The sequence below is a fragment of the Sus scrofa genome, chromosome 6, assembly GCF_054392235.1.
Source record: "Sus scrofa isolate SSC_HxYL_T2T_F1_AM1 chromosome 6, Sscrofa_HxYL_maternal_Yorkshire_Landrace_v2.0, whole genome shotgun sequence".
In the NCBI taxonomy this organism is placed as follows: domain Eukaryota; kingdom Metazoa; phylum Chordata; class Mammalia; order Artiodactyla; family Suidae; genus Sus; species Sus scrofa.
Genome location: NC_139388.1, coordinates 62,999,575 through 63,021,974, shown reverse-complemented (window position 1 = coordinate 63,021,974; position 22,400 = coordinate 62,999,575). Strand labels below are relative to the sequence as shown.

The window sequence follows — 22,400 nt, the reverse complement described above, 5'->3', positions numbered from 1 at the left end:
CTCGCACCCACGCCCGGCCGCCCACACTGGCTGCACTCGGTTTCAGGCCCACGGGGGCCGCGGCTCAGCGCTGCCATGGGTCTGGGTCTGCGAGCAGAGCCACCTCACCCAGGACCTGCCCAGCAACACGGGAGACACAGAGGCACAACGTCCACCCTCGCCTGGAGCCCTGACCCCTCCCCACTGTGAGCAGCTGGGGTCCCCCTCCCCGAGGCCCCCAACTGACCCGGACCCCCTGGGGCTTCTCCTCTCCTTCCCTGGGCCCCTCTCCACTCTGGGAACTTTCTTCCTTTCCTTCTGCCTGTGCCTGTGGCCACCTGGGTCACAAACGGTCTGAGGGGCCTTTCTCAGGGTTCACAGCAGAGCCCAGCTCCGGGGGGAGGGGGGCGGTGGTGCTGGTGGTTGGGCACAGCAAGCATCGACTTTGCCAGGGAGTCTGAATCCACGGCCCATTCATGTCCCAACCCGGTCCTTCTGTCACTCAGTCGGGAAGGTAACGTGACCCGTCCTCCAAGGGACTCAGTCACCGCTCAGCCCACACCCCTCCCAGGAGTGGGGTTCCTGACAACAGGTGGAGGAGGAAACTCAGGCTTAGAGAAAGGGCACTGCTCTCGAGGCTCCAGGAGCAGAGGCGACACTTGAAGGAAGTGGTTTCCTTCAAAGGAAGCCCTCACCCACATCAGGGTCCTCTAAAGCTGCAAGGCAGGACCTCGGCAGGAGGAGGACGCCCCGCCAAGGACCAAGGGTCGGGAAGAGGCAGGAAGAGCTCAGGGCCTGAGCCCACGGAGGTGGGGGGGGACGCTGTTGCAGGAGAGACACAGAGAAGCCCCTGGAGGGGCTGGGACAGACAGAAGCCCACCCTCGGGGACAGGAGAAGAGGAGCCTCTCCTTCCCACATCTTCCTTCTTCCCCTCCCAGCTCACTGCCACCTTGCCTGAACTGGACTCAGAAGCCACACACAGGTCCGTGATGCACTGAGCCCTGGCTGTGGTGGGCACCTGCATCTTCCCTGAAGCATCGCCAGGGTCTGTGGCCCCGTCCACTCCCAGCACCCACAGGGACGTGCTGGTGGGCGGGTTGGGGAGGGAGCTAGACCCCAGGGGGAGCCTCTCAGAGGGAAGGACGGGCCCTGGTTCCCATCACTGGACAGGGATGCCAGGAAGGCACCAACGCTGTCCCCAAAACAAGAACCAGGGGAGTTTTTGGCATGGCTCAGTGGTAACACACCCGGGCCTTCCTTAGTGGGTTAAGATGCCGGTGTGGCCACAAGCTGAGGTGTAGGACACAGATGCGGCTCGGATGCCGTGTTGCCATGGCTGTTTTGCAGGCTGGCACCTGCTAGCTCTGATGCCACCATAGCCTGGGAAATTCCATATGCAGCAACAGGGGCCCTAAAAAGACCAGGAAAAAAAAAACCCACAAAAATAGAGCCAGGCTCCCGAGAAGAGGCAGTTCCCCTTCCTGTGGGGCTGCAGACCTGACAGCCCCGTGACAGGAAGGACCAGCCTCCGAGGGGCCACACCCTGGGCCCTGTCTGTCCTGAGGGCGCCGGGCTCTCCTCCAGCTGCACAGCCTGGACCACGGGGAGGAGACGCCATGACCCCCATGCTCCCGGGCCTGCTCTACCTCGGTGAGATGCAGGGCGAGGGGAAGCCCTGCTCCGGGGGTACCCGCCCCCTCCCCACACCGGCATCTTCTCTTGGGACACCCAGCACGCAGGGGCGCCCAGGCACGAGGGGTTCTGCTCAGAGTCCAGGGCGAGTCCTCACGGGTACTCTCTTCCAGGGCTGAATGTGGGCCTGGGGACCCAGGTGCAGGCAGGTGAGTCGCTGCCCAGGGGTCCCAGCGCCTCCTCTCCTCCGTGGGGACTTGGGGCCACCCCCAGGCACTGGGCATGGAGACGGCAGGGAGAGGCTGAAGGGGGGGGGGGAACCAGGTAGGGTTGGGCTGAGAGCTGGGGAGGTCTCGTGACCTGGTCTCTCATGTCCTTCCAGGGATTCTCCCCAAACCCACCCTCTGGGCTGAGCCAGGCCCTCTGGTCACCTGGAATAGCCCTGTGACCATCTGGTGTCAGGGGGCTCTGTGGGCCCAGGAGTTCCATCTGGTTAAAGAGGGAAGGCAAATTCCCTGGTACCAACTGAGACCACTGGAGGATCGGGTCACGGCCAAGTTCTCCATTCAATACATGACCCAGGTCTACGCAGGGAGGTACCGCTGTTACTACATCAGTCCCATTGGCGAGTCACAGCCCAGCGATGCCCTGGAACTGGTGGTGACAGGTGAGAGGACACTCAGGGGGCCCAGCCTCAGGTGCTGCCCTCAGGAAGGGAGTCTGCTCTCAGGGTGGGTCCCAGCCCTGGGGGAGCTCAGGGGCCATGAGCCCCATGTAACAAGCTGCCCCCTTCTCTCCTAGGAGACCACAGCAAACCCGCCCTCTCAGCCCTGCCCAGCCCTGTGGTGGCCTCAGGAGGGAACGTGACCCTCCAGTGTGGCTCATGGCACAGATATGACAGGTTCATCCTGACTAAGGAAGGAGAACACAAGTCCTCCTGGACCCTGGACACACAGAGACACCCCGATGGGCAGACCCAGGCCCTGTTTTCTGTGGGCCCTGTGACCCCTAGCCACAGGGGGACATTCAGATGCTATGGCTATTTCAGAGACAAACCCCAGGTGTGGTCAGAACCCAGTGACCCCCTGGAGCTCCTGGTCTCAGGTGAGGGGGGCCCAGCCTGGTCCCAGAGGCTTTGGGGCCCCAGGCAGGTCCCTGGGGGCCTGGTCAGAGCAGAGCCCCATGTGAGGGGGAGGCTCAGGGGGTGGGGCTCCTGGACAAGAACCCAAAGTGTGAGAGACAGTGAGACCTGGGGGCCAGGGGGGACAAGGGGGTCATGGGGGAAGCAGCCTCTAACCCAGAGCTCTCTCTCCCCAGGGGGCTCTGGGAAGCCCTCCCTCCTGACCCCGCAGGGCCCTGTCGTGGCCTCTGGACAGAGCCTGACCCTCCAGTGTCGCTCTGCCATCAGCTATGACAGGTTTGCTCTGGCCAAGGAGGGGGCACAGTACCTCCTCCAGTGCCTTGCCCAGCAGCCCCAGGCTGGGCTCTCTCAGGCCCACTTCCGCCTGGGCCAGGTGAGCGGCCTCCATGGGGGCCGGTACAGATGCTATGGTGGACACAACCTCTCCTCCCTGTGGTCGGTCCCCAGTGACCCCCTGGACATCCTGGTGGCAGGTGAGGAGCCAGCGGGTCAGACGGGGACCCACACTCTGCACAGGCCCTGCTGGGGGAGCCCCAGAGGGGATGCTGGGACCAGGGGGAGGGGTCCCCAGGGAGGGAGGGACAGCCAGACTGGAGGTCGGGGGGATGGAGAGGCTCAGAGAAACACAGACACACACAGATGAGGGTCCTCGGAGATGCCCTGCCGAGTCTCTGTTCAGAACCAGGGCGGCTGGCAGCCCCTCACCCCTTCCCTCTCTCTAGGACGGTTCCCTGCCACACCCTCCCTCTCACAGCAACCGGGCCCCTCAGTGGCCGCAGGACAGAACGTGACCCTGCTGTGTCGGTCATGGGTTCCCATGGACACTTTCCTTCTGTCCAAGGAGGGGGCGGCCCACCCCCCGCTGCGTCTTAGGTCACAGCCCCGAGCTGGGCAGAACCAGGCCCAGTTCTCCATGGGTCCTGTGACCTCAGCCCATGGGGGCACCTACAGGTGCTACGGCTCACTCAGCAGGGACCCCTACCTGCTGTCACAGCCCAGTCAGCCCCTGGAGCTCGTGGTCTCAGGTGAGGGGACCTGTCCTCTGTGTGTCCCCATGGCCAGCTCTAGGGGGACCCCCTTTCTAGGGTGCAGTGAAGTGGACTCAAGGGAGGGTCACCCCCCAGGGGGATGGAGGGATCCTGCCCCCTTCCCTCGTCTCGACTCCAGGGTCCTCGGGGGAGGAGGGAGAAGGCCATGGGGCGGCCCCAGGGCAGATTCAGGGAGGAGTGTGAGTGGAGATGGGGGGCCCCCAAGGAGCTGCAACCCCTCGCCCACCCACAGCCCTTTCCCAGGATCCTCTGGGGCCCCATCCCCACACACAGGTCCAACTCAAAGCTGGGGAGTCACGGGGGCCTCAGTCCAGCGAGTGCACCACTGGCCCCAGGCCTGTCCCTCGAGCTCTTAGCTGACCTAACTCCTGCTCCAATCCCAGCGCAGCTTGTGTCCTAGAGTGGGGGAGGGATCGGACAGAGATGTGGGGGGACCCCAGGGCTCCAGGGGCTCTGAGGGGGGGGGTCATGGGGGTCATGGGGAGGGAGATGTTGGGACCAGCCCTCTCACCTCCCATCCTGACCCCCAGGAGGCTCCCAGGATCAGCCCCTCCCCCCCACGGACTCAGGCCCCCGCAGGGGTAAGTGCGGGTCTGTGGATGGGGGTCCCCTACCTGCTGTCACAGCCCAGTGACCCCCTGGAGCTCGTGGTCTCAGGTGAGGGGACCCTGACCTTGTTGTGAGCTCAGGCAGCCCAGGACCCTGTCCCCTGATAGCGCCTGGCTGGGGTGGGCGTGAAGGGACCTGCCCCTCAGAGGCCCTGCCTCCCCCACTCACCCCCCCTCCCCTAGGTCTGGAAGGTGCCAGGCGGGCACCGGGAGGGTCTTGGGGAGGACACAGGGCAGGTGCAGGGAGAGTTTAGTGAGGTGGGGACTCCAGGGGCATCCCCAGCCCCCAGCCCCTTCCTGGCCTCATTCCCAGGACCCCTAGGAGCCCCAGCCCTCACCCCCAGGCCCCAATTCAGCAACAGGGAGTCTCGGGGCCCAGTTGCTCATGGGAAGCACAGGCCACCCAGGGCAGTTTTGAGTCTTGGAGGAGCTAATGCTGCTCAGAGGCTCAAGGAGAGGCTGGTCATCCAGGGGGTGGGGTCGGGCAGAGACTGGGGGGGACCCCAGGGCTCCAGGGGCTCTTGGGGGGGCGAAGGGGGTCACAGGGAGGGGGATGCTGGGACCAGCCTCCTCACCTCCCATCCTGACCCCCAGGAGGCTCCCAGGATCAGCCCCTCCCCCCCAAGGACTCAGGCCCCCGCAGGGGTAAGTGCGGGTCTGTGGAGGGGGGTCCGTGGGGGGCAGGGCGGGGCTGTGCCCCCAAGTCAGGCACCTCTGGACACTCGGACATGGATGCCCCCACCCCCCGAGGGCCTCTGCCTGTCCACATGTCAATGGAGAGAGTCGAGGCCCAGAGCTCGGGGGTCCTTCCAGGTCTGATTCTACCGGGACCCACGAAAACAGGAGGCCTCACAGGGAGGCCCCCAGGAGGGACTGGATGGGGCCTGTCCCCTCTTGGCCTGATGGTGACACTGTGGGTGGGAGGGGGCGGGGGCAGGACAGGGGCCCAGGGTTCCAGGCGCTTCCCCTTCAGCTCGGGGAGCTCAGCTCCCGGAGGAAGCGTGAGGGCTGGGCTCAGACTCCCGGCTGCAGTCCCAGTTCCCGCTGTTGAACCAGCCAGGGGCCTCCCTCCTCAGAGTCTCGGGTCCAAGGCTGGTGGGCTCCCTGGTCCCCTGCCCCGGGATCACAGGGCTGCCATCAGGTGAGGAGCAGTGACACCCACTTCATGGAGCTTGGGGGGGACACAGCCCCCAGCCCAGACCTTCCCAGGGCACCAGAGCCTGCAGGGGGGGTGCTCCTGGGGGGGGGGGACAAAACTCCATCCCAGGTGCCTCCCCACCCTGTGCCAAGTCCTGCTGGTCTGGGGTGGGCAGGGTGACAAGGAAGGACCCTCAGCCCCAGATGAGACCCTGGGACAGGGCCCCCTGCACAGGAGGAGACCCCGAGCAGGAAGCGGGTGTCTGCCTGGGGGGCAGCACGAGGAGAGCTCAGGGAGCCCAGAGTCCTGGGTGCCAGTCCCAGGGCTGTCGTCCAGGCTGGGTCGCACAGGGCCCTGATTTCCCCGTCTGGGCCTCAGTTTCCCCATCTGTAAAATGGGCGGGTGGGTAGGGGAGGTGAATGCACAGACCCCAGCAGGAGTCTGGCACACAGTAGGTGCACGATTAAATGGCTCATGACCTCACTGGTGCCCCAGGCCTCCCATGGTACCTGAGCCTTCTGATCGGGGTCTCGGTGGCCTTCGTCCTGCTGCTCCTCCTCCTCTTCCTCCTCCGACATCGACACCGACACCGGGGTCAGGACAGATGCAGGAAGTCAGGTGAGCAGGGAACAGGGGGACCCAGGCCCCCAGAGGCGCTGGGTTTAGGGCACCAGCCAAAGGGAACCAAAGAAAGAGGTGGGTAAGGTCAGCTTAGAAGGAGATGGTCCAGAGTCTCAGGTCTGAAAATCTGGAACAAAGACTCTTAACGTCAGGTCACAGGCAGACATGCAGGGGGTTTCTCGAGTCTCATGTCCTGAAACACTGACACCCACGTGCGGGAAGGAGTCAGGGTTTCCTTCTTGCCCTGGAGCCCCGTGGAGCAGGGGGCATAACAGGCCCAGGCTGAGGTGTGCCCGCTGACCCCGCCCAGGGCAACGCTGACCTCCGACTTCCTGCAGGGGCTGCAGACCCAGAGCCCGAGGACAGAGGCCTGCAGAACAGGTGACTCCTGCCCCAAGACCCCAGGCTCCCAGCTGCCCGCGACCCCATCCACCCCTAACACCCCCGTCTCCTCCCAGCTCCAGCCCAGCCGCCGACACCCAGGACCAGAACCTCTGTGAGCAGAAGAGGAGGGTGGCCCTGGGGGTGGGGGCGGAGAGCTCTGCGGGGGGTGGGGGGACGGGAGCCCAAGGTGGGGCAAGGACTGATGCAGCACCCATCACCTGCCTTCTGGGTGCAGGGGGCCCAGCCCTGAGCGATCTCAGGGAGTCCTGCCCAGCAAGGCCCCCGTCTCCCCGGTTCTGCCCCAGCAGATGCTGCCCTGAAGGACACACAGTCTGAGGAGGGGACGGAGCTGGACCATCTGGTGAGACCCCTGCTCCTGGCCAGGCCACCAAAGACCTTCTTGTGGCCCAACTTCACCCAGGGCAGCCGTCTCAGTGCCCACACCCCAGCCCCACCAGCACCCACACTGGCCTCTCCTCTGGGCCCCTGGGTATCCCCCTGTGCCTCCCCCTCCTGTTTCCTCATGACCCCACCTTCGGGGTCCCCTCTCCCGACTCCTCCTCCTCTGTCTGACCCTCTGGTGCTGGATGCAGCCCCGCGGCTCAGGAGGATGCGTGGATAAGGGAATGGCCCGCAAGTGCCCAGGCTCCCGACCTTCCTGCTCCCAACAGACGGGCCCAGGGGAGCACCTCGCCCGGCCCCCTGTAGGTGCTGCAGCTGCAGAGGGAGCACGGTCCACACTGCCTGAGCTCCCCTGCAGCGGGGAGAGAGGCACTATGCAGAGGGGCAGGCAGGGTCCTCGGATGCAGGGAGATAAAGCAAGAGAAGGGGACTGGGTGCCGGCGGCGGGGCCGCATGTCCAAAGGTCCTGGCTGAGGCCGAGAGGGGCTGTGGCAGGAAGGTGGGCGGTGTGGCTGGAGCCACATGAGCAAGGACAGGTGCTGAGACAGAATCAGGACCGCGGAAAGCGTCCAGAGGCCCCGAGGTGTGAGGGAGCCCTGGCGATTCCATCAGGAAAGGGCCCCCAGCGGACCACAGAGGGGAACACTGACTGCAGGAGGGGAGCAGGACCCGGGAGGTGCTGTTTCTGTCTCACTGTCTCCCTCCAGCAGAACGGGAAGCATGGAGCCCTCCAGGAGCAGACCTACGCCCAGGTCAACCACTCCAGATCGAGAGTGAGGCGGGGGGTGGCCCCCTCTCCTCCCTCCCCGTCGGGGGCACTGCTGGACAGACCAGCCGAAGACGACAGGCAGGGGGACGGTCAGGTGGGTGTCTGCCTCTCTGGGCCCCCAGGCTGCCCCTCACCCCAGAGGTACAGCTGGACTCTCTCTCCCCCACTGCAGGCTGCTGCATCTGCAGATGCCCAGGACGTGACCTACGCCCAGCTGAGCCACGGGACCCTCAGTCGGGGGACAACGGCACCCCCTCCCTCCCAGTCTGGGGAGCCCCCAGCAGAGCCCAGCGTGTATGCTGTTCTCGCCATCCGCTAGCCCCCCAAGGACCCAGACCCCGCATTCCAGGGACTGGATTGCAGGCACCCCAGCAGGCACAGGAGCTGCTGGCCGTGGACACCCCCTGAGGACCACCCCCCAGCCAGGACTCCTCACACGAGTCCAGGAGCTCCGGGGGCCCTCTGGGGTCACCTTCCACCCTAAGGAACTAACAACCCCACATGTTGGACATAAAGCAACAGACATCTCAACTACCAGGGATTTGGAAAGAGAATCGTACATTATTCCAAACGAAGGTAGAAGGAGGGAAATTAGAATGACAAGAATCACTACCAAGGAGGACAAGCAAAAACTGGAGGAAAATCCAGAGAGCCAACATGCCATTCTTGCCAACACCGATCACACGCTCAAACCCCAGGCACGGGAACCAAGGGTCAAGGGACGAAGGCACACGTGACCCTTGTCGGGACACTACGCAGACCCTACAGATGGGGTTTTCTGGGGTTTTTCTTTTCTGGCCACGCCTGCATCATGCAGAAGGTCCTGGACCAGGGATCAAACCCTCACCACAACAATGACAATGCCGGATCCTTAACCCACTGAGCCACAAGGGAACTCCCCTACAGTTTTAAGTAAAGAACTTTATGGAGTTCCCACCGTGGCTCACGGGATCAGCAGGATCTCTGACCACTAGGATGCAGGTTCGATCCCCGGCCTGGCACCGGGTGTTAAGGGTCCAGCATTGCCGCAGACACTGCATACGACTCAGACCTGATCCCTGGCCTCGGAATTCCGCATGCCGCAGGGAGGCCAGAAAAGAAAAACTAAATACACAAATAAACAGAACTGTGTGAACAATTTTATGCCACAAGAAAATTCAGATGAAATCCAGACAGGTTTGAGGGACAAAAATCCTCAAAAATACAATTTACTAAAATGATGGAGATAAACAGAAATAACAAACCTTGGAGTTCCCGTCATGGCTCAGTGGTAATGAATCCAACTAGCATCCATGAGGATGCAGGCTGGATCCCTGGCCCCGCTCAGTGGGTGAAGGATCCGGCGTTGCCATGAGCTGTGCTCTAGGTCGCAGATGTGGCTCTGACCCCGTGTCGATGTGGCTGTGGTCGAGGCTGCCAGCTGCAGCTCTGGTTTGAACCCTAGCCTGGGAACTTCCATAGGCCTCGGGTGTGGCCCTGAAACAGGGAAAAAAAAAAAAAAAAAAAAAAAAAAAAGGCCAAAAACAGATCTGAATTGTGGTCTGTGTTAAATATGTTGAAACTGTGGTTTAAAATTTGACCCCCAAGTGGCCTCTGCGTCTGGAAGTGTGTCTGGATTTCACGTGCTTCTGAACAAGCACGTCCTTATGAAACACACACACGCACAGACACACAGCGGACTTACCCCGGCTGCTCCAGAGAACAGGGAAGGACCGGACTGCTCTCCCCAGCACATCTGACTCGGCCACAGCAAAGCCGAACAGATACCAACACCTGGCCAGGGAGCTCGAAGACAGGGAACGCGCAGGGAGCTCGGCTTTTGTGTTCTGGGTTTCATCCTCCAAAGCCAACCAACACTCGTCAAACACTGAAAGATGACAGAGGGAGTCCCACTATGGTGCAGCAGCTTAAGCCTCCAGGCATTGTCTCTGCAGCAGCATGGGTTCCAACCCCAGACCAGCACGGCAGCCGGCTTCAGGGTCCGCTGTTGTCGCAGCTGCTACCAACGTCACAGCTGTGGCTTGGAGTCTGTCCCTGGCCCAGTGACTTCATATGCCATGGGTGTGGCCAAGGAAGAAAAAGATTAAATAGAAAAAAAATACTGATGGAGTTCCCTGGTAGCTCTCGTAGGTGAAGGATCCAGCATTGTCACTGCTGTGGCTCTGATGATGGGTTCAATCCCTGGTCCTGGAATCTGGGTATGACATGAGTGTGGCCAAAAATATATATATATATACCAAAAGATAAAAAGCTTTTGATAAATATGTCACCAATCTATAATTTAAAAACACAGAAATAAAAGAACATAAACTATCATTTATCAAAGTATCTGTAAAAATCTAAAATAAAATATTATTTTTTGTCATGCCTGGAGCACGTGGATATTTCCCCGCCACGAATGTCATCTGAGGCACAGAAGTGACAACGCCAGATCCTTAATCCACTGAGCCACCAGGGAACTCCAAAAATCTTTCTTTCTTTTTTTTTTCTTGAGACTTAAGTTTTATTGGGGAGAAAATGAGTACTTAAGCCAGGAAGCAGCAGCACAAGTAACCCTGAGAAAATCACTCCTCGGAAATCATTTTCTATTGGGGTTTTCTTGGCTTCTTTTGGGGAGGGAGCCACAACGGCAGCATATGGAGGTTCCCAGGCTAGGGGTTGAATCGGAGCTACAGCGGCCAGCCTACTGCACAGCCACAGTGACACAGGATCCGAGCCGCGTCTGGGACCTACGCCACAGCTCACGGCAAGGCCAGATCCTTAACCCATGAGCCAGGCCAGGGATCGAACCTGCAACCTCATGGTTCCTCGTCAGATTCCTTTCCACTGTGCCACAGCAGGAACACCAGAGATCATGTCTTAAAGGTAAATAATGTGAAATCTGTCTTTGCAGTTAAGGCTGAGTCAAGAATGTTCCCTCTTACACTTTTATTCGGCAGGACACTGGAAGAACCAAGCCATTAAATAAAGTTTGCCAAAGGTGATAAGTGCCGAGGGATGGAATAAAACTCTATGGCTCACGATTACCACGCTGCACGCACAGAAAATCAAAAATAAGATTAAGCATCTCTCCCTCTCATTTGAAAATATTTACCTCATGTCCCCGAGTGCCTCCTCGATGCATACAAATCAGCTGCACCTCAGACTTGCAGGCGAGGATCAGGAGGAGACAGAAGCGTGTCTCCCCATCTTGCCCCCATCAAGCAGAGCTCCACTCCTGGTGTGACATGTATAAGGTAGAAACAGGCGTATCGCCTTTTATTGTGTTCTATACCACTGCACTTCCTAGAAATGAAGTTTTTTCTTTTTAAATTGAAGGGTTGTGGCAGCTGATAGACTGAGCAAGTCTATTAGTGACAGTTTTCCAAGAGCGTTATTGTTTAATTGAAGGGTGTACACTGGTTTTGTGCGGTGGGGGGGGGGGTTGGTTGGTTTGGTTTGGTATTTTCGCTTTTTTTTTTTTTGGTCATTTGTCGTTTTAGGGCCATACCTGCAGCACACAGAGGTTCCCAGGCTAGGGGTCAAATCGGAGCTGTAGCCACCCACTTACACCACAGTAACACAGGATCCGAGCCACGTCTGCCACCCACACCACAGCCCATGGCCATGCTGGATCCTTAACCCACTGAGCGAGGCCAGGGATCAAACTCGAGTCCTCATGGAGACAAGTCGGGTTCCTTAAGCCCTGAGCCCCAGCGGGAACTCCTACGGTCGAATTCGTAACCCACTGCGCCATGGGAACTCCAGCGTCTTTGGTTTCTCTACGATCATTTTAAGAAACAGAGTAAATGAGAGTTTGGCTTCAGTTCCCAGAGCCTGCACAGTGACGACAGGCGTTTCAAGTTCAGGCTGAGCCCTTGGGACAACCAAGAAGCATCCAGAGCCGTGCCCTCCTCAAGAGGCCAAAGAAACCCTAGGATGTGCCCACACACAGATGTAACACAGATTTTTTTTTTTTAAGCCTTCAAAGGATACACTGACCCACAAAGTCACGGAATCAGCGTCCAAAGCAGAGTCAGTCTCGAAAGACAGGAAAGCGAATCTCCCCCTGACAAGGTAACTCCGACAGGCCCTGCACGGTGAAGCCAAACCAGCCCTCACTCAGGTGGACTAGCAGGGACCAGGGCCCCCCTCACACACCCAAGAGAGGTGGTGGTGGGGGCCCACAGAGCCCTGCTTACGACAGCAGCCTGGCCCCTGAGAAACAGAACGGGTCAAGGGTACTTGAGGCTGGCAGTTCCCGAGGGGCCCAGCGAGGTCAGGGTCTGGCTTTATCACTGCTGTGCCTCAGGTCACTGCTGTGGCACGGATGCCATCCCTGGCCCTGGAACTTCTGCAGGCCATGGGCGTGGCCAAGCAAGGGGGGTGTTGGATGGTGGAGTGCCATGACTTCACCCAGCGCCCACCCACCCCTGTCACAGCTGCTGTGCCGCATGGATACCATCCCCAGGAGAGAACTGGGCAGCCTTTGGTCACGTGACTGTGGCTGTGCCCCAAGGAAGTAAGCAGCTGCTCCTCTTCACCTGGGAGGGGGGACAGTACACATTCACCCTTGGGACAAATCCACCTGCCCTCGGTCACAGCACAGCCCAGGGACCCTGAGCACTGGTCCACCAGGCTGATGGCGTCTTGTGAACGGGGCATGAGGAAGAGAGGGTGGGGGTGTTCAAGTTGCTCTGAGACAGACTCCATGTGCTGGGAGTGATGGCAGGTCTTTTTTTTTTTTTTTTTTCCTTTTTTTATAGGGCCACACATGCAGCATATGGAGGTTCCCAGGCCAGGGGTCCAATCAGAGCTGCAGCTGCCGGCCTACACCACAGCCACAGCCACACCACATCCTTAGCTCGCTGAGCGAGACCAGGGATCAAACCCACGTCCTCATGGATACTAGTCAGGGTCTTAACCCAATGAGCCCCAACTCTTTTTTTAAGAAAAAAAGAAACTCAAGGATTCAGAGCCTGCCAAAGCAGAGATCCTGGCAGAGGACCTGTTCTCTGAGACCCGCCAAGACACAGCCCCTCCAGCAAGGCACACGCCACTGCACCCGGCAACACCCAGCACAGAGAGCGGCACAGCTCTGGGTCCGCATCCTTGGACTGTGGAAGCAGCAGGTGTCATACCTGAGAGGAGAAGGGACTTCTCAAGGGACTGAGACCGGTGCGGGTCTGAGGGGAGCCCACGGTTTTAGAAACGGGGCTCTGCCAGAGCCTCGGGCTACCGTCCAGGACCCGACGAACCCGTGGGCACTGGGAGGCCTGGCGATTCTCGCGGAGCCCAGGGGCTGAGGGGAGGTTCGGTCCCTGCAGGTTCAGGTCATCTCATCCATCACCTGCAGCGGAAAGCCAGGTGCCATCGCAACACGGCTCCTGACAGGCCCCCGGTGCCCGATAGACACTGACGGAAAGATACATCGGGCGTCTGTGCGGATGGAACTTCCTGTGACGACCTGGGCACTGCCATCCCCACCAAGTCACAAGGCTGCAACCCACTGATGGGGGACAGGTAAACCTGCGCCAGGAACGGGTCTGGAGGTCAAGGTGAGTCCCCCAAAGACAGGGCTAGGAGGCCCACGATACCGCCCCCACCAACAAAGTGACACCCTCAGCTGTCGACTACAGCGTCAGGGCCTGGGTCACCGCTGGGCAGTGCCAGGTTTGGGGGAAGCAGTGATGCTCGGGGCTCTGCAAGATGCTAAGGAGACCAGAGGCATTCAGCCCTTGCTGGATGCCAGCTGCTGCATGCGGGTGGGTAAGCAGTGGGATCCTGCTGGATCGCCCGGGGAACGGAATCTGAGCACTTGTGACGGAATATGCTGGAGGAGGGTGTGAAGGAAGGAACCAATGCGTATGAACGGGTCACTGTGCTGTGCCACAGAACATGGTAAGTCGCCTATAGGAAAACATTTTAAAAGGAGTTCCCGCCGTGGCGCAGTGGTTAACGAATCCAACGAGAAACCATGAGGTTGCGGGTTTGATCCTTGGCCTGGCTCAGTGGGTTAAGGATCTGGCATTGCCGTGAGCGGTGGTGTAGGTTGCAGATGTGCCTCGGATCCTGCGTTGCTGTGGCTCTGGCTAGGCCGGTGGCTACAGCTCCGATTAGACCCCTAGCTTGGGAACCTCCATAGGCCATGGGAGCGGCCCAAGAAATGGCAAAAAGACCAAAAAAATTTTTTTAATGAATAAATTTAGAAAATGCTTCCAATGCGCAGACATCTGGGGGCTGAACAGGATACTACACTCGTGGGCAGGAGAACAGGCTAGACAGAGAGACGTCCCCGGACTCGGGCAGAAGAGGCTCTCCAGGAAGGAGACGGGGCCACAGGGGTGGGCACAAAGCCCTTGGGGCTTTTTTTCCTGTCTTTTTTTTTTTTTTTTTTTACCTTTTCTAGGGCCACTCCCATGGCACATGGAGGTTCCCAGGCTAGGGGTCTAATCAGAGCTGTAGGCACCGGCCTACACCAGAGCCACTGCAACGCAGGATCCGAGCTGCGACTGCAACCTACACCACAGTTCGTGGCAACACTGGATCCTTAACCCACTGAGCTGGGCCAGGGATGGAACCCACAACCTCATGGTTCCTCGTTGGATTCGTTAACCACTGAGCCACAGTGGGAACTTCAGCCCTTGGGGCTTTGACTGTGGTGTCACCATCCCCTGAGCCCCACCACACACAGGGCCCTTGGTAACCAGGGGACGGGGCCGCTGGTTCAGGGGCTGCTCTCCAGCCTCTGCCCCAGTGTGGACACTGGACCTTCCACCAACACGTGCTGGTCTCCGTTCCCCTAAACACGGCTTTGGCTGCATCCCCCAAAGACGAGGGGGCTGTACTTTCATTTCCATCCAGTTCAAAATAGTTTCCAGTTTTCCCTGAGGTCTTCTTTGCCTTGTGCATTAGGCAGAAGGGTGCCCTTTAATTTCCAAATTCCCAAATGGGGTCCTTTAATTCTTGGCCCAGTCTGACGATGTCCACCAGTTAGTGGTGCTGTCACCGCTTACAGGTCATGGAATGACCAACGAGGCTGTTTCTAAGCTCGCCCTTCGGTCCGCTCCTTGTCCCCGCTCTTGTTTGCTCTTCGGGTGTCCCCCTCCTGCCTCCTTCTGGCTTTGGGAGTATTTCTTAGTATCCACTGTATCCACTGGTGTTCCAGCTGTAGCTCTTGCTGTGCTGTGCAAGTGGCTGCACCAGGCAGTATAATACACGCGCCCAATGTCAGACCGAATGTTGTCAGCGCCTCAGAGAAACACAGAACCCGCATCTTCCTAAGACCCCTGCACCCCCCGCCCTCTCGCTGCAGCTGCTCTGCGTCTTCGTCTGCATGCACCAAACTCCCCACCACACGCGATGTTTGCTTTCAATAGCCCCACGGGATTCAAAGAGCTGAGGGGAGAACACACCCGCTGCCTTTACCTGCTACTGCCCACCTGGGGGTCTCCCTTCGCTGGGGACCCTGCATGTGCCCCCGAGAATGGCTTCCTTTCCACCCGAAGACTCCCCCTCACCATTTCCCTTCGAGCAGGTCTGTGGGCACCAAGTCTCTCCACACTCCTCCCTCTAACGATGCCTGTCTTGCCTTCACGCCCCAAGAATGTCGCCAGGAGACTCCCAAGCCGGCCCGTTCCATCTCTCCAGAACTCCCCCTCTGCTGACAGCACTGGTTTCGGAGGTGGAAGCTCGACTCGTCCGAACCGCTTCTCCTCAGGATGGAACATGACGTCGTCCCTGGATGCTTCTCATCGTTTCCACTGGTTTCATTATGACTGTGATGGGTGAGCGGACTTCATAAAGCCTGTGCTGGTTTTCATTCACAAAGCTTCTGGGACACGTAAATTTGTGGCTTTGAGCAAACCTACAAGATGACCGGCTCTTTCTTTCCTCAGATACTATTTTGTCTTCACTGACATCACTCTCTTTTTGCGGGGAGATGGACGGTCCAGGCTCTCGCAGCAGCCTTATCTGGTTTCCTTTGTTAATACCGGCTTTTCCTGCAGCCTGCGTTTTTACCCAGTGCCTGGAGACAGCATTCGGGTCTGAGATGAGGAGGGGGTTGTGCCAGGGGAGGAAGGGGCAGCGAGGGGGCAGAAAGGACTCAGAGGTCGTGAAGAAGGGTGATGAGAAAAGCGGGTGCTGAACTGCAGAAACAAGGACGTCAGGGAAGGAGTTCCCGCTGGGGCTCAGCGGATGACGAACCTAACCAGCATCCAGGAGGACCCAGCTTCCATCCTCGGCCTCCCTCAGTGGGTTAAGGATCTGGTGTTGCCATGAGCTGTGGTGAAGGTCGCAGACACAGCTTGGATCCTGTGTTGCTTGGGCTGTGGTGTAGACTGACAGCTCCAGCTCCAGCTCAACCCCTACCGTGGGAACCTCCATATGCTGTGGGTGTGGCCACAAAAAGAAAAAAAAAAAAAAAAAGGAACTCAGTGGAGGGAAGGGCTTGAGGGAAGAAAACCCACAACCCCAGGTCAGGAGGCAGGGCTGTGCCCTCCTCCCGCCAGGCCCCGCTCTATGGGCATCCTCCTCCCGCTGCTGGCGGCCCCGTTGGCTCCTCCAGAAAACCAAGGCCCACACTGGCAGCACCGGCAGCATCCCCCTCTCCCCCACCTCACACTCAATCCCCGAATCCACACTGCTGGGCCCCTGGGCCCTGCTCCACAAGGTCCCTGACCCCCGGGAGCCCTGAGTCGTCCCGTCTATGCCGGCACATCCACCTCCTTCCTGGTCCTCCAAAGGGGGTCCCCGCTCACTCGGGCTCATTCCTCTCCCACCTCCAAAGGCCTCTTCCTAGAGCCCGACTGCACCCGCCCCTGTGAGCACAGCGCCCCCTCCTCAGCCAAGCCCATCCCAGGGAAGCCCTTCCCCGCGAACACACGTGCTCCCAAGGGCTCCCTGTGTGCTGCACCCCCGGACACGGCGCCTTCGGCTAGTCTGAACGGGCCACGGCCTTGCCTGTCTGCCGGACGAGGAAGCCTGCCTTTTGCTTTCCACTCCACCAAGAACATGTTTAGAGCCACAGGTTCCTGGGAAGTGTCATATGAGAAAACCACGGGGAACGACCTAAAACACTGATCAATACACCATCCGGGAGCCAGCATGACGCTGGGGGTTGCCTCTTAAGAAGTTAATTATCACTGGAGCCCTCCTCCTGCATTACATCCCCTCCACGGTGGCAGGCTTTTTTTTTTTTTTTTTTTTTTTTTTTTTTTGCCTTTTGGTGCCGCACCCATGGCATATGGAGGTTCCCAGGCTATTGATCGAACGGCAGCTGCAACCACTGGCCTACACCACAGCCACAGCCACAGCAACGAGGGATCTGAGCTGTGTCTGCAACCTATACCAGAGCTCACAGCCATGCCAGATCCTTACCCACTGAGCAATGCCAGGGATCGAAACCGTATCCTTGTGGATACTAGTCAGATTCTTTTCCACTGAACCACAAGGGAATTCAGTGGCAGTCTTTTTAAAAGAGAAATCTGTCCGCACTCTCTACTGACGAAAACCTTCTCAGGGCTTTAAAGAGAAAATCCAAAATACTTGCACGGTGCTCAAGACCCTGCGTGACCCGGGGCCTGACTGCTCTCCCTCCTGAGAACAGCTCAAGACCTGTCTGGTCCAGGTGACCCCACCACCACCAGGACCGCCCATAGCGCACCCGCCCCCACGCATCCAGCCACCAGGAGGCGCCCTCCCAACCCGCACCCAGGCTTCAAGACACTCACCTGGTCATGAGGCTCAGGGTCTTGCTTTCTTGTTTTTTCACACCTTGGAACGGTCTCCTAAGACTACACCGAATTGTTGCCACGGAAGCAGTGGTGATGCCTGGCTTCATTCATTTCAGCCCTGCGAGTCCAGGGAAAGCCCAGTGTCAGCAGTCCTGACTGAACGTGCTCCTTACTCAACAAATACCGACCGAAAGGACGCGCTGATGAAAGGCAGGAACAAGGCGTGCATTTGCAGAAGCACAGGAAAGGGAAGTTCTTGCTGAAGATTCCACGGCCCATGTCAGAGGCAGAGGGAGAACCAGACAGCTCGGGGCAGCCCTGGGCCCTGCCGCTGCCTCTCGCCCCTGGGTCTGGGACAACAGCACTCTCTGGATGTGCATCTGGCAGGAGCTAGAGGCCGGAGGGCAGACCCTGGGAGGGGATGCAGGGAGGCTCAGAGGTGGCCTCAGAGGTGCTCAGAGACGGCCACGCCCTCGGCCACATCCTCTAGGGAGAGTGGAGTCGGGCTGAGGAGGAACCCCCCCTGAGCAACTCGGAGCCTGTGCCTCGTCACACGCTCTGTGTCTCTCTGTCCCGCTGCCTCTGAGGACTGGGCGAGTCACCTCAATGGCTGAGGACCATGGGAGGTGGCAGCACAACCCCGAGCCTCACGGCCCTTCTCTGCCTCGGTGAGCTGTGGGGAAGGAGGGATTGGGCCCCTCTCCCCCAGGGCTGGGCCCTGAGAGACCCGGGGACACAGGAACCTCAGTCGGGGGAGAACTTCTGGGATGGGGGGATGGGCTCAGCCCCAGATCTGACCCCAGCACCCAGGGGCCAGACCAGACCTGGAGCATCTGTGTGTGAGGGGTGGGGCTCACCTCATGGGGACTCTCTTCCAGGGCTGTGCTGGCGCCCATGGGACCAGGTCCAGGCAAGTGAGTCCCCCAGACCTCCTGCTTCCACCCAACCAGCCTTCTGTCCTGGGGGAGGGGGGCACAGCGGGTGGGGCTGATGGTGACCAGGCTGGGAGGGCCCTGGGGAGACAGGCCGAAGGAGAAGGGCACCCTGACACTCCAGGTCTGATTCCTTTCCAGGGGTCCTTCCCAAACCCTCCATCCGGGCTGACCCGGGACCCACTGTCCCAAGGGGAGCCCTGTGACCCTCTGGTGTCAGGGGTCCCCACAGGCTGATGTCTACCGTCTGTATAAAGTGGGGGACTCTGGACTCTGGGAGGATGAAGCCACACAGGACTCCAGGAACACAGCCCGGTTCCACTTTGAATCCTTGAGCTCCCGCCATGCAGGGCGGTACCAGTTTACTTATCAGAGCAGGAACAGCTCGTCCAGGCGGAGTGACCCCCTGGCCCTCGTGGTGACAGGTAAGAGGGAGGACCCGGGTCCCTCCCACCTGGGGCTCCTCCTCACAGGCAGGGCGAGCAGACTGTGGGCTCAGGGGGCCTGTCCCCTCACAGCACACAGCTGGGGAGTGGGGTGAAGGCCCCCCTTTAACACCATCCCTCCTGCCCCCTCAGGACTGTACACAGCACCCTCCCTCTCAGCCCACCCGAGCCCCATGGTGGCATCAGGAGGGAACGTGTCCCTCTCCTGTAGCTCACAGTTCTGGTCAGGCATACTACACCTGCTGAAGGAGGGAGGCGCTGACGCACCCTGACGTAGCGGGTGGAGGAAATTCGGGAACTCGGGAGGGAGGCAGACCCTCTTCCCTGTGGGCCCCGTGAACGCCTCCCACGGGGGCACCTACAGATGCTATGATTCCCCCAGCTCCCATCAATACGTGTGGTCATGGCCCAGTGACCCTCTGCATCTCCAGGTCAAAGGTGTGGGCACTCAGACCCATCTATTTCCTGGACCCTTGATCTAAGCTTGGTGCCCAGTGGAGTCCTGGGGCTAAGGGGGCACCAGGGAAGGGACTCACATGAGATTCGCAGGGGAACTATGAGCGGGAGGCTTTGGGGCGACCTAAGTGAACTCTCCCTGCAGCCCCAGGGAACAATGTGGGGGGCACGTCCCTCAGGGCCACCGCCCCTGCCTCCCCAGGTGTGTACAGGGAGCCCTCCCTCTCGGCCCAGCCGGGCTCCCTCGTGCTCCTCGGAGACAGACTGACCCTCCAGTGTCGCTCAGACGCCGGCTTTGGCAGATTCGCTCTGACCAAGGACGAGGGAAGCACACCTCCCCTCCGCCTTGACGGCCAGAACAGCCCCGACTTCACCCTGGGTCATGTGAGCCACACCCGAGGGGGCCGGTACAGGTGCTACGCTGCACACAACCTCTCCAATGAGTGGTCAGCCCCCAGTGCCCCCCTGGACGTCCTGATCGCGGGTGAGGAGCCCCTGTCCTGCCCATGGCCGGACTCTCTGTCCAGGAGGCATACAGTGGTGATGGGGTCCCGAGAGAGGGGCCTGGAGCAGAGACTGAGAAGGGGCAGTGGTCTAAGGGAAAGGGGGTGGGAATGTGGAGATAAGAGACCCACACAGAGGGCCTGAGAAGGGGTCCCAGACAGGGTCCCTAGAGAGAGGACAGTGTCCCTCAGCTCAGGGTCAAGGCTGTGTGGCAGGGGCAGCTCTCTATACATCCCCCCTCCTCTCCTCCAGGAATGTACCAGAAACCCTCCCTCTCAGCCCATCCAGGGACCTCAGTGTCCTGGGGAGAGAACGTGACCCTGCAGTGTCGCTCTGAGATCGTGTTGGACACCTTCCATCTGTTCAAGGAGGGGTCGCTGGCTCCTGCCCAGAGCCTGAGTCTGCAGGACACAACTGCACCCCTTCAGGCCAACTTCACCTTGAGTCCTATGACCTCAGCCCACCATGGGACCTACAGGTGCTACACCTCACACAGCACCTCCCCCTACGTGCTGTCAAACCCCAGTGACCCCCTGCAGCTCTTGATCTCAGGTAAGGAACCCCAGCCCAGGTCCTCTGGGTCCTGGTCAGTTCAGGGTGCTGATGACCCCAGAGCAGCTCTTGGCTTGGGGGGGAGTAAGGAGGTCAGAGAAGGAGGGGAAGCCACTCTCAGAGGGATGGCAACTCCCTTCCCCCCACCAGCTGCATCCTCATTGCTGGGGTCCAACATTGCTCCTGGAGAGTAGAGGGAGGCTAGAGGACTCAGGGCTGACCCAAAGGGGGAAATGTTAGAGACCCACGTCTCGATCCCCTGGTCTGCAGGCCTTGCAGCCCCTCACATGGGGAGAACAACACTAGGACACGGAGTGACCAGAGGCCTCGATCGCCTAGGGACCAAGATCACAGACCCCAGCACGGCTGGTGTCTCAGGAGGGCTGGGATTTGGGCAGGAGATGCAGGGGGACCACAGGACTCCAGAGGCACCAAGGGTCAGAGGGTGATGGAAAGGGGGTCACGGTGAGGGAGTGTAGGCGCTCAGCCTGGGAGAAGCAGCGCCCCTCACCTGCCCTGAGGATGGGCTCTGAGGCTGGGCTCACAGAGTCAGGCTTGCAGAGGGGAAAGGGAGGGTCGGCTGCAGGTGGGGGTGTGTCATGGGAAGCAGGGCTGTCACACCCTCGTGACCCACGGGAGCTCATGGTCTCAGGGGAGGGGTGCCAAGTCTGCCCTGTTGGAGCTCAGTCAGCACAGGGTCCTGACCCCAGAAAAGTCTGAGACAGTCATACAAGAGGGGACACAGGGCAGACTCCACAGAGGGGGACACAGAACCCAGGGAAGGGCTGCGTGTCCCCAACTCCACACTCACACCCCCACTTCATGATTCTCAGGACCAGCAGACACCATCCACCCATCACAAAACCATTCAGATCCCAGGAGTGGTGAGGAAGAGAAATCCTGTTATGGGGCTGAGTTCTGGGGTGCAGGTCCTATAAAGGGGAGGCTGTGCCCAGGATTCTGGGGGGACTGCGATCTGCCCTGATCTCTGTGACCTCTCAGTCCGCAACCCCTACCCTCTCCCCCACAAGACTACACAGTGGGGAACCTCGTCCGGATGGCCATGGCTGCCCTGATCCTCCTGGGCCTCGGGATTCTGCTCTTCCAGGCTCAACACAGCCATGGAGGAACCCAAGACACGGCCAGGAGCTGAGCACAGAGGCAAAAGGGCACCATCCAGAGTGCAGAGCCTTGGCAATGACCTGATGGGCCCAGGAGGTTCTGGAAGAGAATCTGCAGTGTTGTGAGAACTGCCTGCTGAGACCGTGGAGGGAGAGACGGGGTGTGGGTGCAGGCGGAGGACTGGGGATTCCCCGTGCAGGGCTCTGCCTCTGTTAAACCGAGGTGCTCTCCTCCTGCACGGATGCCTCTCCCTGACGGCCTGTCCTCTCTCACCTGGGACATGAGGCACAGCCCACACGGCAGGTGTGTCCCCACACCTGACACACCTGCATGCTCTGGCCCTCGTTCATGGGGGATATTTGTCCTTTAATTTAATTCCACATTCTCTCATGTGTACTACTGACCTCCACCTCTGCAGCCAGAAGCAAAAGATGGTTGAAAGAAATGAATAAGAGGGGGGAAAAAAGAGTGAGAGAGAGAGAAAAATAAACAAATAAATAAATAAAAATAAAGAAAGAACTGAACAAGTGAAGAAGATTCATGTACTGTTTGGAACGGATGAATCCAAAACGATTCCCTTAAGCCCTTTCTGGAATCTCCAGCCCTCCCCTCCTCATCACATGTCACCCAGTGCAGTTCTTCCAGAAGCACCTGCACTTTGCAGGGACACCCTGGTGTTTGAGGTGACAGCCAGGTGCCGTGCTGATAAATGGACCCTAAGAATATGTCATTTGTCAAAAGCCCATCCTCGTGGCCTTTGTCTATCTTTAGACTGTCTCTTCCTGGCCACTGTCAGGGTGCCCGTGCAAATGCACTGAAGGCAGAGGTGGGAAGCAGGGAAGAGAGTTGTGTGATGGGAGTTCCCGTCGGGGCTCAGGGGTAGTGAATCTAATGAGTATCCGTGAGGACACAGGTTCCATCCCTGGCCTTGCCCAGTGGGTGAAGGTT

The 22,400-nt window shown here is 59.5% G+C and overlaps 1 protein-coding gene and 1 pseudogene across 4 annotated transcripts; both read left to right on the top strand.

The window, feature by feature from the left end:
- The first annotated feature begins 1,518 nt into the window (after nucleotides 1–1,518).
- Nucleotides 1,519–10,040, top strand: LOC100521696 (leukocyte immunoglobulin-like receptor subfamily B member 3). Of its 3 annotated transcripts, XM_084962047.1 has the most exons (14): nucleotides 1,519–1,630; nucleotides 1,786–1,821; nucleotides 1,995–2,279; nucleotides 2,414–2,716; nucleotides 2,930–3,226; nucleotides 3,476–3,778; nucleotides 4,333–4,383; nucleotides 5,005–5,055; nucleotides 6,044–6,166; nucleotides 6,508–6,550; nucleotides 6,628–6,665; nucleotides 6,862–6,914; nucleotides 7,666–7,818; nucleotides 7,897–10,040. In XM_084962047.1, exons 1-14 carry the CDS (start codon nucleotides 1,597–1,599, stop codon nucleotides 8,041–8,043), a joined length of 1,917 nt encoding a protein of 638 aa, XP_084818173.1. In that variant the 5' UTR covers nucleotides 1,519–1,596; the 3' UTR covers nucleotides 8,044–10,040. The 3 variants fall into 3 exon arrangements, with proteins under 3 accessions (XP_084818173.1, XP_084818174.1, XP_084818172.1); XM_084962048.1 differs by lacking the exon at nucleotides 5,005–5,055; XM_084962046.1 differs by having other exon boundaries at nucleotides 2,414–3,226.
- A 7,881-nt stretch (nucleotides 10,041–17,921) lies between these two features.
- On the top strand, nucleotides 17,922–21,609 carry LOC100521875 (leukocyte immunoglobulin-like receptor subfamily A member 6; annotated as a pseudogene). Its single transcript, XR_014806692.1, has 8 exons — nucleotides 17,922–18,108; nucleotides 18,319–18,354; nucleotides 18,514–18,797; nucleotides 18,951–19,256; nucleotides 19,477–19,758; nucleotides 20,031–20,330; nucleotides 21,164–21,214; nucleotides 21,362–21,609. The product of XR_014806692.1 is annotated as a leukocyte immunoglobulin-like receptor subfamily A member 6 (transcript).
- The last annotated feature ends 791 nt before the right edge of the window (nucleotides 21,610–22,400 follow it).